The sequence below is a fragment of the Python bivittatus genome, unplaced genomic scaffold, assembly GCF_059951505.1.
Source record: "Python bivittatus isolate LINGU-HERP-01145 unplaced genomic scaffold, Pbiv_v1 ctg000070_np1212, whole genome shotgun sequence".
Taxonomy (NCBI): Eukaryota; Metazoa; Chordata; class Lepidosauria; order Squamata; family Pythonidae; genus Python; species Python bivittatus.
The window spans coordinates 41,468,699-41,486,169 of record NW_028277034.1 but is presented as its reverse complement, the minus strand read 5'-3'; the positions used below and the strand labels follow the sequence as shown (position 1 = coordinate 41,486,169).

At 34.4% G+C, this 17,471-nt stretch overlaps 1 protein-coding gene across 1 annotated transcript in view; it reads right to left on the bottom strand.

The window, feature by feature from the left end:
• The window catches only part of STPG2 (sperm tail PG-rich repeat containing 2), a 228,358-nt gene that overhangs the window by 147,904 nt on the left and 62,983 nt on the right, over positions 1-17,471 (bottom strand). Inside the window, exons 9-10 of the mRNA XM_088133269.1 lie at positions 16,588-16,751; positions 14,632-14,721 (exon numbers count right to left, since the gene is read on the bottom strand). Coding sequence (XP_087989395.1) covers positions 14,632-14,721; positions 16,588-16,751 — 254 coding nt within the window. The remainder of the gene's footprint in view (positions 1-14,631; positions 14,722-16,587; positions 16,752-17,471) is intronic.

Here is a 17,471-nt window from a genome sequence, read left to right as displayed (position 1 = left end):
TCTGATCTGTACAACTTCTGGGGAATTTGTGGAGGACTGTGGAGGTGGAGATGGATGGAGAAAGATGATGGTGGGTTAACATATCATGCTAATCCAATTTGTTTTAAGCATTGTTTAAATATGCCACAGTTAGCAAGGGTAATTAGTAAAGAATGAAACAATCCAAACTCAAACATTTGTAAAATTAGGAATGTGATTTCTATTGCTTTCATGGCAAAAAAAAAAAAAAAAAGATTCTGCTGACCATGAATACTGAATTTTTCATTAAGCAAATTGAACCTACAAGTCAGAATTTTTAAATCATTATTTAAATCACAATTCCTCACCTTTCCTTCTTCACTTCCCCACCCCCAGAATGAAAGAACCCAACCAAGTTTCTAGACCATTTTTTCCTTAATCCATTGAAGGTCAATTGAACTTATGTACAAGTCTTCAAGATGTGAAATAAATTTATCATACATTTATTTTTTTATAAAATATGCTGATCAGATTAATCTGATGCTACTGGGACATGGATGTCAACAGCAATGTCGGTCCACTGGCATCTATCAGTTTACCTCTGGGAAGGCTATCTTCAAAGAAGTCCTTGTGAAATTAGCATACAATGCTCATATATATTGGTGAAAAAATATTTATTAACCTATTATTTCACTAGCTATAATTAAACATTCAATTAAAAACTAAAATCAAACTAAAAGCCCTGTTTAAAATTAGGTGTTTTTAAATCCTTTTAAAAAACCAGTAAAGAGGTTAAGGTCCACATTTATTACATAGCAGGTGAAATTGCAGCTGTGGGATTCTAGGAAACAGAAAGGCTGCTTTAACAAATTGCAAAAAACTTCTGTTTGCATGCTCTGAATCATCTTTTTGCCTTCAAATACAAAGCACTGCACGCCCATAATTCACTCAGAAACAAACTGGCAGACAGCGCAATCCTTTCAGCATAGGCAGAATGGGGATGCTGAGTTCTTCCAGATCAGTGTTTCTCAACCTCAGCAACTTTAAAATGCTGGATGGGGAATTCTGGGAATTGAAGACCATACATCTTAAAGTTGTTGAGGTTGAGAAACACTGTTCCAGGGCAACCTGACTGCTGAGTTCTGTAACAATTAAGATTTCCAAATTAGCTTTAAAAAAAAAAAAAAAAGCTGTTCCACCATTGCATTAATTAACCTGGGTGGTCACCAGTGCAATACACTACAGTTTTAAGGCCATTTTCTTCCAGAAAGGGATTCAGTCGCTGTATCAGTCAAAATTGACAATAAGGGCTCCTGGCTGTTGCCTCAATCAGGGACATAAGAGAGAGTCTTCTACAGAAGAACCTCCAAACTACATACCCGCTCATTCTGGGAAAGTGTAGCCCCATTCACAACAGGGATAGGTACCACATATTCAGCATTGTGCCCCTCACAACTAAAAAAAGGTTGCATTTAAACCATGTGTATTAGTACTGGTTGCCTACATAAATTATGGGTAGTTCTGAAAGATGTGTAAAAAAATGCATATAAAACATCTGCCCAAAAGACCTGTACCACAAAAGATGAAGATTTCTGGAATATATTTTTAAACTATTGTCTGAACAAAATCAATGGACCAAAATAACATGTGAGTATACACTGCCATGATATGACCTGGCTGACACTGATCCTCATATCCTGAACTCTGTAAGAAAAAAATCTATAGACAGGATAAATCAAACATTCAAGCAGATAGAACACTACAGCACTGGAATAACAAGATAATTTCTAAGAGTTTCTCATGAATACTCTCTTTGTTTCTCTTTTCTTATATTTCCATCAGAGAAAAATTGCTGTGAGAAAGGATGATATATTCATAAATATATCCAAGCATTACAAATTGTTCAAATGTATATTCCAAACCTGATAACACTACAGTGCAGTGAGATCCCCACCCATATTGGGGCTTGCTTTCAGAAAAATGAATCCCCCTTTCCAAACTTTTCTGTTCTCCATAATACAAATGATCTCCCTCCTCCACTGCCAAATATCAACCCCTCTTCTGGCAGGAAACACTGCTTTTCCAGTTCTATACAGCACTATCCAAGAGCACAGAGTACAGTCACTGTGAATTTTCCGTTCCTAACTATAACAGAGCCCAAAAACACTACCATACAGTCAGCCTTGTATTTGAATAGCAATGCACTCTTTCTAAGCTTGCATGACTGAGCTTGGTGGGAGCAGCTGCAGGAGAAGAACCCTCTTGTGAAATATCTGAAAATTAGTTTTTATCAAGAGCCAACAATTTATCAAAAAGCAAGGCACAAATAGTAAAAGCTGTCAGATGACAACTCCTTGGAATATATAACAGTGGCCTCTGTAGAACCATTCATTGTTGCCTACAGCTAAACTTCTTGGTGTTGAGAGCATTTAATGACATCTGACTGTTTTGATTTATGTTGCCTGAAATCAGGAACAACCAGGGATTTCCCTTGATGCCAGTCAATGCTCCTTAAATCAGTAGTCAGAGGTCGTTGCAACACATCCATCATTATAAGCAACTATGGGAACAATTGCTTATTAATGGACAAGTTAGCATTTATTTCACCCAAAGGACATCCCTATTGAATGTAATACTCTAAGGTGCACAATATAGTTCTGCCTACCGCAGGGGGGAAGGAAAATACTTGATGAACTAGAAATAAAGACTGATATAGCACCATTAATACTTACTGTATCTGAGACATCCCTCCTGCATTTTAATATGCAAGGGCTGAATTTAATTTGGGGAGATCTTGAGCAGGCATGAGGACATAGTCTTATACTAAGAGGCAATGACACTCAATGGCTGGGTCTCCATTATGCACATAGGCGGGCCAGAACTAAAGATGCAAACAAGGGCACAGACCACACATTCTCTAAAGTATCACTAAGAGAAGAAAAGAGCTTTCTTCTCAGAGATAGTTCTCCAGAGAACTTGGTTTCCAGTACCAGTAGCTTTAACTTTTATAAGATACGAGGATCACTAGTTCCTCACTGCTATTAGCAATCTATTCCTCATAGCTCAGATAATCAGGCCAATCCTTTAGATGCTGTGGAAAAGCAGGCAAGCCTCTCACAAGCTCTTCAGGCCACAAGAAAAGCCTAAGGACCACATGCAGCCCATGGGTTGGCCATCATTGCTCTATGAAATCTTATAACATTCACGTTTTTATATCCAGGCTTCTCTCTGAGAGCTCAGAGAGTGTAAATGAAAGTTTTCCTCAATATTAATCCTACAGCAAAAATCCTCTGAAATATGTTCGTCTGAAAGTGAATCTTCAAAGCTGTACAGTGAGATCTGTAGTCAAATGGGGTCTTGAACCTGGACTCCCTAGGCTTAGTTCAATACCTCAGTCACTGTTCTATATTGGTCCTCTTTTTGGTGAAGATTACAAAAACCAGAGTTTCTTACTACTTTTTAATTTATTTTCTATCATAATATTCACTGTGAAGCTCTAATAATACCTATTACAATATTTAGGTTTGTAAACAGAAAACTGCATTTGCCACACCAGTAGGGATTTAAAGCAAGCTAAAGGGTTTTTAATAAGAACATACATCTAATGTTTTCACGAAATTCCACCTAAGGTAAACTATACTGCAGAATTGCAAGAAAAGTGAAAAATAATCTTTGCAAAATAATTTTGGTGGAAAAATTGGGGGAGGAAGTCATCAGATAATATCTAGTTTGGGATTCAAGGTATCCTGTACACACAGGCCCAGCAGTTTCAGTATTTGCATTAATGGCATCCAAATCTCCCATTCATATTGTAGCTCCTCATGCTGCACTAGAACATCACTCAATGGGCCCTCCATTTCCTCAAATGGTTTTTCAGAGGTGGCATAAGGACTGAATCTGACAAGTTAATGACTAGTGATTCCTGGACTCAAGAGCCATTATATAAACATAGATCAGCTGCCTCCCAAGAAATCAAGAAACTATCTAGTATCCATTAAGTCAAAACCTATATAAAAGTTCGGATTCCTTTGCACTGCAGAAGTCAAATCCTCTGTTGTGTATATGGTTTCATTCTGATCTTTAATAAAGATTCTAATCTAGTTAAGTCATGTCTGAGAGCCTTCTGACAAGTAAGACCAATTGCTGAATAAGAGGTTAAGTGTTTGGAGAGCTAAGATTTACTGTTGTGTCCTAATGCAAAGCCTGAGAGGCACCAAAAGTTACATCAAGAATAAAAACACATGAGATAATCTTACATTCTGTCCAACTCAATACATACTTGTTGATTTATTATGCAACATACCTTGTTTGATATCATCAATTATAGTAATAAACAGTATTGGAGAAGTAAAAGCAAACAATGAGGAAACTATATCATTGTGGGGGAAGTAGTTCAGCTTAAAACACCACTTTCACATATCCAAGGAGATCAATAAATTATGACATGGATGCTCATCAAGGGGATTTTGGAATGGTCTCCTCCGATTAATAAAGTTTCACAGTAAGTTGAAAATCAGCTCAATATTTCTTGCTCAGATGGCCTCAGAATAGATTTGCACTGTTGTTAGAATGAATAGGGAAGAGAGCTCCAAAAATCCAAAACTCTTATTTACCAATGTCACTTCCCAGGCAATTGAAAACAAATTAAAAGAATACAGACACCTTTTGGAACTGGAAGACAAAATGTCTAAAAGGTCCATGTCAGCTTGGGAGACACAAAAAAGATGGAGAGCCTTTTGTGCTAGTTTAATAGAGGCTATATTAATCACTCATGCCACAAAGCATGCAAAAATGGCAGAAAAATCCAATAGAAGCTGTCAGAATATCATGCTGGTTTTCATTAAATTTGTTGAAAGGGACTCAGCATGGAATTATTAAATGACTTTCAATGGCAAATGACTAAAATGCTTCATCTATTTATAGCCATCATACTCAATCATTATTTTTTTCACATAATGACAAGAGTCTCGTCAGCATTTCTAAGCAAGTCACATTTTTAAGGTTCCATTAATGAAAACCCAACAGTATCTAATTCAGGCTAGTCAATAACAATACACAACAACTATAAAATGTTCCCACTGTCCATGCCTAATTCTGGGTATCACAGTTCAGTTTCAGTTCTTTTCTCCAACATAAGCACCATGGTTCTGTCATTCCTACTGGGAGGAAAAGATGATAACAGGTAGGAAAACTAACCAACAATCACCTTCCTTAATATGTAGCAGGGCAGGGTGTCTTAATTTTTATTATTTATTTAGCCTGAATGTTATAATTTGCTGTATGTTTTTCTCATAGGGCTACAGATCTCCCAAGAGAGCGATAGACCTATGGAAAAATTACAGATGACTTCTGAATTTGTTACCTATCAAAGAAATAGAAGATTGATAACCTATGTTAAACAACTCTTTGAAACTGCAAAGTGGTCACCAAAGGCAGCCCCATGTAGAGTGCATTACAGTAATCTGCACACAAGCTGACTAAGGCGTGACTGTGAGCAAGGCCTAACAATCCAGAAGCACATGCAACTGATGCACAAGATGGAGCCACGGCTGCCACCTGCTCCTTACAGCAGGAGTTGTGAGTCAGAAGACCCCCGAATTGTACAGCAGATCTGTTTGGGGCAATGCAACCCCATCAAGACCAAAGGTTGAAAATCCCCAAATCTGGAGTCCCATAGTCCACAACCACTCAGTCTTACAAGAGTTGAGTCAATTGGGTTCATCAGAGGCAGACCAGATGAATATATCCCACCTCCCTGCAAGGGGAACAAGTAGAGACACCTCCAAAGCAATCATCAATTAAACTATTCATGACAAAGGATAAACAGGAACATATCCCAACTCCAGATTCTATCACCACTGTCCCAAGATAAAACTCCCCACTGTGTGTTGAACCTTCAGTAAATTGGGTTAAGTCCATGATGGCCATGGTAGCCATGAACTCCTGAGCAACTCCAGACTCAGAACCCAAGAACATTGGCCCGGGAAACTCCACCACCAGCCCAGCAAGTGAACAAACAGCTCAGGCAGGGGGATGCTGTTCCACAGCAGGGAGATTGGTATAGAAGGAGCAATTTCATCTGTTCCCTGGACCCCAACCTCACAAATAAGGTCTTACATTTGGTTATCTGCAAGGTGGCATCCCTGAAAGCCACAAGAGTCTCCTGGACAACACTATGCAAAGTAATAGTGTGGTGCAGTTATTAAGATTTCATTGAACAATACATTTGATTCCATATGAAAAACGATAGCCATAGCCCTTCTTCTATGTATCTATTTCCTTCTACCCTCTTCCTTACAAACCAATGTGATTTAAATGAAGTAAAAGACAATATAAAAATAAACACGGACAATGAAATAAATACCATTTAAAATACATATATATCAAAAGCACAAAAGTCATATTTAGTATGAAGCTAAAATGCACTGATTGCTATATCCCACTGGCATTGTTCCAAGTCTTGATTCAAATTCTAAATGTATGTTTATGTCTAGGGCTGAAGAGGGAAGAGTTGGATGTCAAGCGCAAAGAAGATTCATATTGTTTGCCAACTCATACAACTACAATTGGTATGTGCAAAAATATTGGTTGAGCTTTACATACCCAAATCAACATCCACATATAGTTCTGATATACCATATACAAATTTCTAGGCTAATAATGTACATTTTGAATTTCAGTCTCACACAAAGACATTATCATATGAATCATTATCATTGCATTGCTATTCTCTTTTACATTCTTTTGTGCAAATAAAAACATTTCCTTCCAATATGTTCTCTTTACATAGATCATCTTTCATTTCCCCAAATTCTGGGCCAGCAGTAAAATAAGTAGGAAAGTTGCTGTGTTACTTAGTTCCCAATGCAAATATATTAAGCAGCTACATGCTTTTTAAAACTGTCCTATAGAAAATAATCTATTAATATCTCATTAATTGAACCCGTTTCAATAATCATCATCCCATTTCTGCAGCCAATAAATCCATTACAAATCACATACTACACTGTTACTATTTCATATTTATAAGCAGACCTGCTTGGTCTGCTTAATACTTTAGAAATTTGGCTTCATGTTTTTAAAAAGTAATGAACATCAGTCACTAATTCCAAATGAATGCAGGATTTCTTTGCACATTAAAAAGCATCTTCAACATTTTATGAATCAAAGCAATTGCAAGTCTTGCATTTAAATGTGTGTAAATGGCAATTAATAGCTGCCAACTGCTGAGTTTGAATTGATTAGTGTGTCTCATTTTACAGCAGTCTTGAATTCATTTATATGAATGCATAAGTTTTGCAAAAGATAAATTGACTTTCTAAATAGCAAGATGCACAAAGTTTAAGCAGCTGGTTGCTAGAGGCAGATGTCAATTCCTTGGTGTAAATGTTGCTGTAGGTTTTTTTTGCATAAAGATTGGCATCAAAATGGATGATTCCTCTTTCCATATTGACATTTAGATCAAAAGTTGAAACATTCTTAAAGGGAACAACACATGAAACTGTTATACTGTCAGAGCAAAAGTGAGTTAAATTAAACTGAGTCATTAAAAAGTGACCTACCTTCATCAAATCATTGTCTGATATAGAAGTTATAAGTGAGAATATTGGAAACTTCTGAGAAGGAAGCAGGATTCTTAGTGATTTTTGGTTAGGACTTTTTCTGATACTTATAACTAATGAGACAGCTGAGTTATGCAGCTATCTCATAGCTATGTGCCCCACTGCCATCAAGGCTTGTTTTAAAAACGGGGCCCAGATATACCCATCCCTGGAGCAGTGCTTCCTCTAAAGTTTTAAACAGGGCAGAAACAATTAACATCAGCATGTGTGTCAGCTATAAACATTAGTAAAAATATTTCCTCCCTACCCTATCCAAAGTTGTATTTCCTAATGGGCATATTTAGCTCTGGGAACACCAGCTGCTAATCTCTAGCTAAGAATACTGAAGAAGTTGTTGATTGCCGGGCAAGTTATCAAGTGAAACAAATGTGTTAATTTCACCATTACAATTTAAAATTTTGGAGAGACTTTTGGAATAACAATATTTGACAAATTATCCACTCACTAGGCAAGCAACTGAAAAAAAATCATTTAACCCACAAATTAAATGCAAACAAATATTATTTTTTCAAACCAAAATCAAGTAGAAACAAATACTAGTCTTTATATAAATGCAAATAGCTATATATCATAACAAAATCTCTATTGATTTTCCAAGTAAAGGATCTCCATGTCTCAACTTGATTACATTAATGCCCATTTTGCCTATCCCTGAGAAAGTGATACCATACATTTTGCATATAAACATATTTGATATAATTTAACTGAAACCATTTGTCTATTCATTTTCTTGATCTACACATCTATGATAGTTAATATAGGTAAAGGTGTTTTACATATAAAGATAATTTACTATAAGAAAAGGAACAAAATTTATAAGTGCTTAGAGAGTCTCAGCTCTCCACTAGCATATAGCATCATAGCTTAAAATAAACCTAAAATATAATTAAATAAATGTATAGTTAATAGGATAACTTATTTCATAAAATAAATATTCTCACATTTGAATTGATGCAAAAAGTTTCCACAGGTAAATACCTCAGTCAGCAGTAACTACCAAATCCTTCTGCTCTGCAATAGCCCTTGAACACTTACCATGTCCTTTTAATCTAGAAGAACTAGGATTATGATTGCTCTACAATGGAACTTCATTTGTTTCTAACCAAATTATTGGACTCTTAGCAATCTAGTTAAATTAAGTTTTAATGAAACTGCTTTCTTTGACAGGCAAAGAATTATATTAATTCAAGGCAATAAATACAGGATGGATAAATTAAGTGAAAGAGCAAAAACTGACAGATTTTGAAAGTATCAAGGATATTCCAAGATATCTGTGATAATTCCACAGGGTTTCACGTGATAAAATTGATAAAATAGTTTAACTTATGTAATGCCTGTGAAATCTGAAAAAAAAAAAACAGAACTAGCATAGACAGAGACAGAGATAGAGATATATATTTTCCTTAATTAGTACAGCAAATAAGGAAGCAATACATAGGCTTTTTTTTAGAACATCTATTGCAATTAGAATTTTCTCAAACCATACAAGGATTGATTAAAATGTAACTGATTAGCTGAATGCCAACACTGCCCACCTACGTGAGCAGCATACAACTATATTTAAGAAAAGACAGATCCATAACAAAGTGGCAGAGCTGTGGAATTAAAGCAAAACAATCTCCCATTCTAAATTATCTCCTAAGAGACCTGGAAGACTTTTTAGCACTTGAAAGTCAGTAGAATTGAACTAGACAGAATAACCTCACTCCATATAAGTTTTGTATTTTCCATTGCCTATTCCTCCAAATTTTCAGTTTTCCAAATACAATTTTTATTGTCTTTATGAAAGTTATGACAAATTTCTAGTTCTTAGAAGGTACTTCTTTTCCTAATAGTGTTCTTCAGTTGAACTCTGCTGCTAAAGTTGTTCCTGGTTTTTTTTTAATTATCTTTGTTAAGCATTCCTTTAATCAATATTACACATTGAGCAGATGAATTATCTTGAGTACACCAGTATGCTGTGTGATCTGCTAGTTGATGGGATGAAGGCAACAGTATGATGGCTTGCAAGGTAGTCTCTAAATTAGAAATCCTAGCTTGCACAGAATAGCATGAGTATGCTTGGAATAAAAATGGCCTTTGGTTATGCTTGTGACAGTTTAGCCAAAATGTGCCAGAACTGACCAGCACTATCATTACCATTAGGAATGCTCCTTGTAATATGGATGTGACTAAGGCTGGCAATGGAGCATTCATCTTGTCTATCTTCCTAAAAGTGTCATGTGAAAGCCTTAATTGACCAAAGACATGATAGGTGGTGGAAGTCAATATCTGTGGGCCCACCTGGTGATGACAATGGCATAAGAAAAGTTTTAACTTGGAATGTCAGGTGAGTAAATAGATCAGAATCTTGAATTCATGAATGAAACAGGGAGTGGGGAAAGAAAAGAGATAAATTGTGTGATTGTGAAACTGAGAGAGAGAGGAAGGTTATAAGAAATTTAAATGAAGATGGTCTATTCCTGTTAGATGGAGTCGAATACATACAGTACATATGCATGCGTAATTATGAATGAATTAATTATGAAAGGAATAAAATCTGTCTAAAAGTATGAATTATACCATCTAAGTTGTTCTGAGTGTATATGAAACAGGAAATCCATTGTTTGGTTACAGGCGTCTGTTACACTCCAGTAAATAGAGAAAACAGTAAAATAAAGATAGTTTTGGGACATTCTAAATTAATGTGATCCAGAAGAAAATGTATTATACTAGTCAACAGGAATGGATGGGAATGAGATGAGACGATACAGAAAAAGTTATTGGGAGATGTAATAGTGAATCAATATTGTGATTGTTTGTTGAATATCTGCTTAGAAAGAGCTTTCATCACTGTGAAGATTTGGAAGTCTTACTTTTCAATTCTTGTTGGGAAAGAACTCCAAAGCACCCTCATGTAAGCTCCTTTTGGACTACAGCTATGATGCCCCAGATGACTACCAGGATGAAAGAAACCCAGAATTCTAGATGATAAAGAAAATTTTCGTGATGCACTGAGGTACAAAATCCTCAGAGGAAATCTGCAACTTATTATGTTTTGTTTGAAACAAATCAGCCTCCACTTCATTAATTTCATATTAATTTACAGTAAAATATATGTTGTGAAATGATTGCAATCCAATATGTGAGTGACAAATATTAAGTTATTTTAATCCACAATATATAATTTTACACACATTGTTCTGTTAAATACCACTACTGAATGCAATTGGATTTACAATCATGTTTTGTTACTGGAGTAGGTAACATAGAAGCTATTGCAAAAGACCAGAAGCCTACATTTCTGACCATCTGTTCATCATTGCATATTAAGTAAATAATAATAAATATTATGTTAAGGATATCATTTACAAAAATAGTAATTTTAGCGTGTTTGGTCTTGGACCATAAATAAAATTTGATTGATTGATACTAATTTTAGCAATCAGGAGAATAAAATGAAATCTTGTTCTTGTCCAGATTCAGCAAACCTGTAAACTTCTAAAGTTGGTGAACCCACATTCCATGGATTATCACACCTATAATTTTCATTGAAATTATCTAGAAATATTTTATCAATAAATTCTAGCTATCTAGAAATATTTCATTAGGCTGACTACTGGAACCCAACAACATACTTTTTCATACAATCCCCACATCCACCAAGAGTGGGAAGGGATAACATACAAACCATATTACTATCACTAAAGAGTATCTAAATGTTATTCAAATAAGTTATTATCAACAAGTTATCATGCTATTATCCTTAGTGGAGTGTAGATAGTTAATGTGGAAGCTTCCTGTATTGCAGAATGTGTTTGGAAAGACAAATTAAACAAGACTGTAAACTGTGCATATAAATATTGTCCCATTCCCATGTGCTCAGTATGAATTATTTTCTCATGTCCAACTGTGTGAACAGGTGTTCAATCCATGAAAACTGTGAATGGATGCCTTGTGTACACCATTCAGCAAGCTGAACATAATCTCTTATTCAAGGAACAAAAGGGGGAAAATATTGCAGGTAAAATAATAACCCCTGAGACATATCTGAAAATCTGTTTGCTCTTGCATCCAAAAGTCAATCCAACCTCAACCACCCTGCTTCGTTATTTAGATTTATTACAGAAATATTTTATAAATATTTAGAACAATCAATTCAGATAAATATGCAAGACATGACATTTTGGAACCCTGGGGAAGAAAAAGAATTTCATTAATTTACTCACTAAAGATAAGAAAATCATAGTTGTTTGCACTGGAAAAACTGACAGTACTGATAAAAAGTACCCTCTTGCCATTTGATTATGTGCCATCAAGGTGTTGTTGATTCATATCAAAAATAAGTACACATGGATAGATAAAGTACACAGTTCCAGTTAGGACATGGACATAAGCTAATTGCAAAACTAAAGGAGTTGGCTACAGAATCCCTGTTCCTCCCTTGCCTTTGTTAATAAGGTACTCTTGTATGGCCTAAGGAATCTCAGGATCTTTCCTGCTATTAACAGCAGTATTAAAGCTCTATTCTTTAGAGGATCACAGGAAAAAAGGCTGCCCCTCTCCTAGCCACTTCCAAGCATATTGCTTCCCTAATCCAAACAGGGTGTTTTAAACACTGTACTATGAATGTTAATAATGTAAACGTACATCAAAATCAGAGATAAATAAATTTCCTGCATTTATAATTACTCCTGGACTTGCACTCTATTCTACCATCTTAATTTTATATAGCAATTTTCTGAAACTAATTCTGGAACAGCACATACAGTTTGCTTATATTTCCAGTGCATTCAGGGTTTTTAATGGTTTTTGTGCATTAATTTTTTTTAAAAAATAATCTTTAAATTATATTTTTAATTAAGCAACTATAAGAGGTCATGTGCAACATATTACCTTTTTTTTTTGTTGGCATGTTGTTATATGCACCATTGTATCAATATTCATTTTAGTCAATTAAAAGATCATAAGTTATAACTTATCATATGAGGCCAAATACTAAAATATATTGTTCATTAATGCATGCAAGGATATTATTTTTCAACAATATGACCTAAATGAAGCATAAGCACAAGGAAAGGGGATATAAATGTTTATGTTCTTTCTTCAATAAGAAATAAAATACTGGCTCTATTGATTTTCACTCTGATATGCTTTGGTCTTTAAGTTTTAATCAGGTACCTAAAAACCATGCTCAGAACTGTCTGTGAACTTATTATTAAGATTACTTTGTATATCTTATATTGTTTTTATGCATACTATATTATAGTACCTAGTATATATTGTTTTAACATACAGGTAGTCTTCAACTTACGACCACAATTGAGACTACTTCTGTTGCTAAGCGATGAAGTTGTTAAGTATGTCATGCCCGAATTTACAATCTTTATTGCTGCAGTCATTAAGCAAATCCAGCTTCCCCCATTGACTTTGCTTGTTGGAAGCCCCCTGGGAAGGTCACAAATGGCAATCATGGGACCCCAGGACACTGCAACCATTGTAGATAAATGCCGGTTGCCAAGTGCTTAAATTTTGATCCTGTAACCATGGGGATGCTGCAATGGTCGTAAGTGCAAGGACCAATCATAACCTTTTTCATGCTGTTGTAACTTTAAACAGTCATTAAATGAATGGTTGTAAGTCAAGGACTACCTGTATAAGCTACTTAGACTATTCTATTGAGAGCTGTAAATAATGAAAGGAAAAAAAGAAAGGAAATGGGGGGAAAAAAACTAGTGCTTATCTAGTTTTCATTACAAATCTACTTCAGTAGTATTGCAGTAGTATTGCAGTAGTAAGACATTCATGATACAATTTTAAATTGTAAATAAATTTAAATAAATCTCTTCAGTTTTTTTCTGCTATATGAACATCTTAAGATTTGTTTTTCCATGTGCTTCCAACAAACAAAACATAATATTTGAAGGAAAACTTGAACTTTTTGAAAAGCCACACATGGATTAAATCATATTTAACTTTGCGATTAATATTAATCAGATATTAAGAACCGAAAAGAAAGGAACTTTAAATCTGTGCTTTCAAAGTAAAAAGGCTGGTTGTGTTCCATGATAAGGAAATGGAGGTAAAAGGAGTGGCATAAAAAGCAGAAACATTAGTCCACAACTTTTTTTAAAAAATGCAATCTGATGGCAAGATGCAGAAGCCACGGGAAGGTCTGAAATTCTGTACTCCTAGAAGAAAACCTTTGGAATGGTGTGCTACCTGTTATAAAAGATAGCCTTGCTTTAGCAGAGGCTTATTGCTCATTAGCAAGACCAATTTAATAAAGGACTCAGTGTCATTGTCCTTGTTGAATTATCAGATTTGTCTAAAAATTCATGTTTTATGGCTGGCTTTTCAAATACACATCCTTAAAACTAGCAAGACACATAGACAGCAAAATTTTCACACATGAAAAGCTAACAAATTTATCAGAATGGGTGTTATCAAACAAGTTTTGACATGCTAGGTTATTCAATCAAGAATGTAATGTTATTAGTCCTAGAACTCTAGCTTCACGGATCCAAGTGGCCACTAACATCATTACTTTTTGCTCTTAAATTAATTGATAATTGTTCCTACAGATAATCAGTTGCCAATGTTACATTTTATAATTCCACATTTAAATAAATACACAAGAGATAAATTGTTGCCTTTCAATCCAAGTTAGGATGAGGACTAAGATGCAAAGTATAATTAACACCTTTCTTAAATAGCCTCAATTAAACACCTGTCTCCCAATTATATACTGTAGGGAAGGCAGATGTTTATCTAATTAACACTTCAGCTCTTAGCTGAAGAAATACGCTAGATGTGTGTGTCATAATAATTTAACTACTATGTTCATAAAAATACATTCAGTTTATAGGCTACTGATACATTTCAAATATGCTCACATTTCAATAGCATTTCATCTCCATTCTGTATTAAGTACTTGCAAAAACTACCTGTTTCACATAAATATTGACTTCAGTGGAGTTATACTTTCGAAGTGTATGACTTTCAGGTTTAGCTATTACTCCATAATTCCCTGCACTACTAAGGAAAGAAAATCAGTCTGAACATAGCTTACCGAGTGGGTTACCGGAATTCTCTCAATCGCTGATACAAAAACAGATAATTCCTTTTTCTTCTTATGTGATTCTTCTACAGTTTCTTTGACCTGAAATTTGAATACATGACAGTACTTTGAAGTCCAGATTTGCCTTTATAATCCAGTGTAGCATTTACTGTTTATCAAATAATTGGTAGATTTTATTATGCATTCATTTGCATAAATATTGTACTGTTTAGTAAAATCTATAAAATCCCAGTACGGATCAATTTTGTCAATAAAACAACAATGTGTATTGTTGTGCCACAACACTAGCATATTATATATAGGAGGATCTGCAAAGATATCTGTGAGGTCCTCTCCCATCTTCAAGATATATGTTCCCTACAGTGATCCTCCCATTCATTTCCATCTACCAAGAAGTGCAAGTTACTTCTGATTTAAGTTACATTTGGCTGAATGAAAGGAAAGATTTCCAAATAAAACTAAAAATGCTTAATATTCAGCTGTATCCTATCATAAGACAATATAAAAGCTATACATATAATACAGTATATAAAAAGGAATACAGGTAATATCATTTCTGGTAATTATATAAAAAAAATTATGTGATATTTTGCTTGCTTGAGGAATATTTATGTAACCAGAGTGAAATAAAAAAAAAATTTTTTTAAAAAACTTATGTCAAAAATAGGAATGCTGGAAACTTTTACTTAAGCGTGTTGCTATACGTGAAACTTTTAATCTGCTTTGGATAATTTTTAAGGACTAGCTAACAATATTTTATGTCTTTTGCTCCAATCTTCACAGTACTTCCTAGTCTCTTCTCATTTCTGCTATTGAGAGACCCATCCCTAAATATATCTATAATATGATGTTAGCTCTTCAGCTTGATTAGGATCAAAGGGGAAAATATTTGCATCTGAAGTATGCTGAAGAAAATTGTCCCTACAACTAATATATTTGGTAATATGTATTCATTTCTTCTTCCACATGATTATAATTGTTAAATTAAGCTGTCAGGGAATGTTAATGGACACCTAGGTAATCATCTTTAATATGTTTGATAATATGGGCCTTGTGTATGTGAAAGATAGAGTTTCTATGCTAATTAATGGATATCACTTGAGAAAGGCAAACTATTCCATCCATAAACATACTTTGGGGGGGGGGGTATGACTATCAAGGGTTAACAAGTTAGGAATTTTCAAATTACTAGATACTGCCTTCTATGTATGCACAAATTAATTAATTTATATATGTACTGTCTGGTAACAAAGTATCTTTGTTAAATTTAAAAAAATAGAAAGGAACAGCAAAATGGGTTGACTGCAGAGTAGAACAGGTTCACTGCAGCATAAGGTTTTATAGACAATAGCTCTGCTTATTTTTAAAGTATAACACAATTATTTATTTAGCTTTTCATATAAATCTATTAACAAGTAATAAACATTCCTATCTTCATTGTAAAAGCTGCTCAAAAACTTCACGGTAAGTTATGTTGAATTCAGTGGGGATTAACTACAAGTGCATTCACACCGGCCTTTAAAAATTTGTGATGGAGAGAGAGAGGAAGGGTAAGGGGGAGAGAGAAAGAAGTGGCTGAAAACAATTAGCTGGAGAGTAAGATAAACTAATCCTAAATGAAGGGAAAGAGAGGAAAACAATAAATTTGCATATCTGCTTATGCAGGACTCTCAGAAGACCTATTTATCACCCCATATAAGATGCAGCTGATTCTTTGTAGAGGAACATGAACAAAGCCCATATTGGACCACATCAGTGGCCTAAACTCCATAATTCTTATTAGAAATTAGAAAACTAAGAAGGCAATAGTATCTGGCATTCACGTGTATAAAGATTTTAAATGTAGGACTTTCATATTCCCATCCTAGTTAAGTAGCATTTGATCTACCAATTCTCCTTGCCATAATTTAGAACAGTGACAGACATGTGAACAAAACCAAAAATTACCTGATAATCAGCAGGTCCAGGTGTAGTAAAAGCTTCCCTATTAACTAAATATAACAGTCGAGGAACTGAAGAGCCAAATGCTCCTTTCTTTTTTCTCTCTGTGAGAACCTTTTTAAGATTGGGTGTTGCAATTCTGTAATTGAGGATATTATAATATGCAGGACCTGCAAGTGCACAATGAAATTTTAGTTGAACGAAGCAGCTTCATTTAAATTGGAATTTTATGCAAAATAAAATGATATACATACAGATTTACCATCATTCTGATCCCTACAAACATAATTCAATTTCAGTCAATTAAGCTTAAACCAACTAGAATTAAGAGTAACTAACTGTGAATAGGAATAAAGTTTTGGGAGCTGAGAAATGATCTGCAGCCTTAGGTATGTATGTATTTATTTATATTTAAATGGCTACCTATCTTACAAATGCGACTCTGGGCAGTTGACAAAGATATAGCTAATACCATTCCACTAAAGTTTATGACATGGAGTTTCCTTATTTGAACACAGACAGGTTTCTTCTTTTTTATAGTTTCAGTCACTATAGAGTTCCATAATTGTATAATTCATAGATTTGTTCCTTTTGAAACCCTATCAAATATAATAATTCCACCCTTTTATTTTTCTTAAGTAAATATACTTCAAATTAATAACATATATGCTGATAAATAAAGGGTTTTTTTGTCTGAATATTAGCCAAGTAAACATTAATGAAGATTAACAAATTATGTTTAAGTTTTATAATAATTTAACTTATAATTTAAAGCAATTTTAGGATGCGCCACCTATTTCAAATAAAAATAATGTTCATTTGAATATGGATTAGGAGCCCATTCTACATAGATTGCTCTGAACCACAGAACCCTATTAATGAAGAATTTT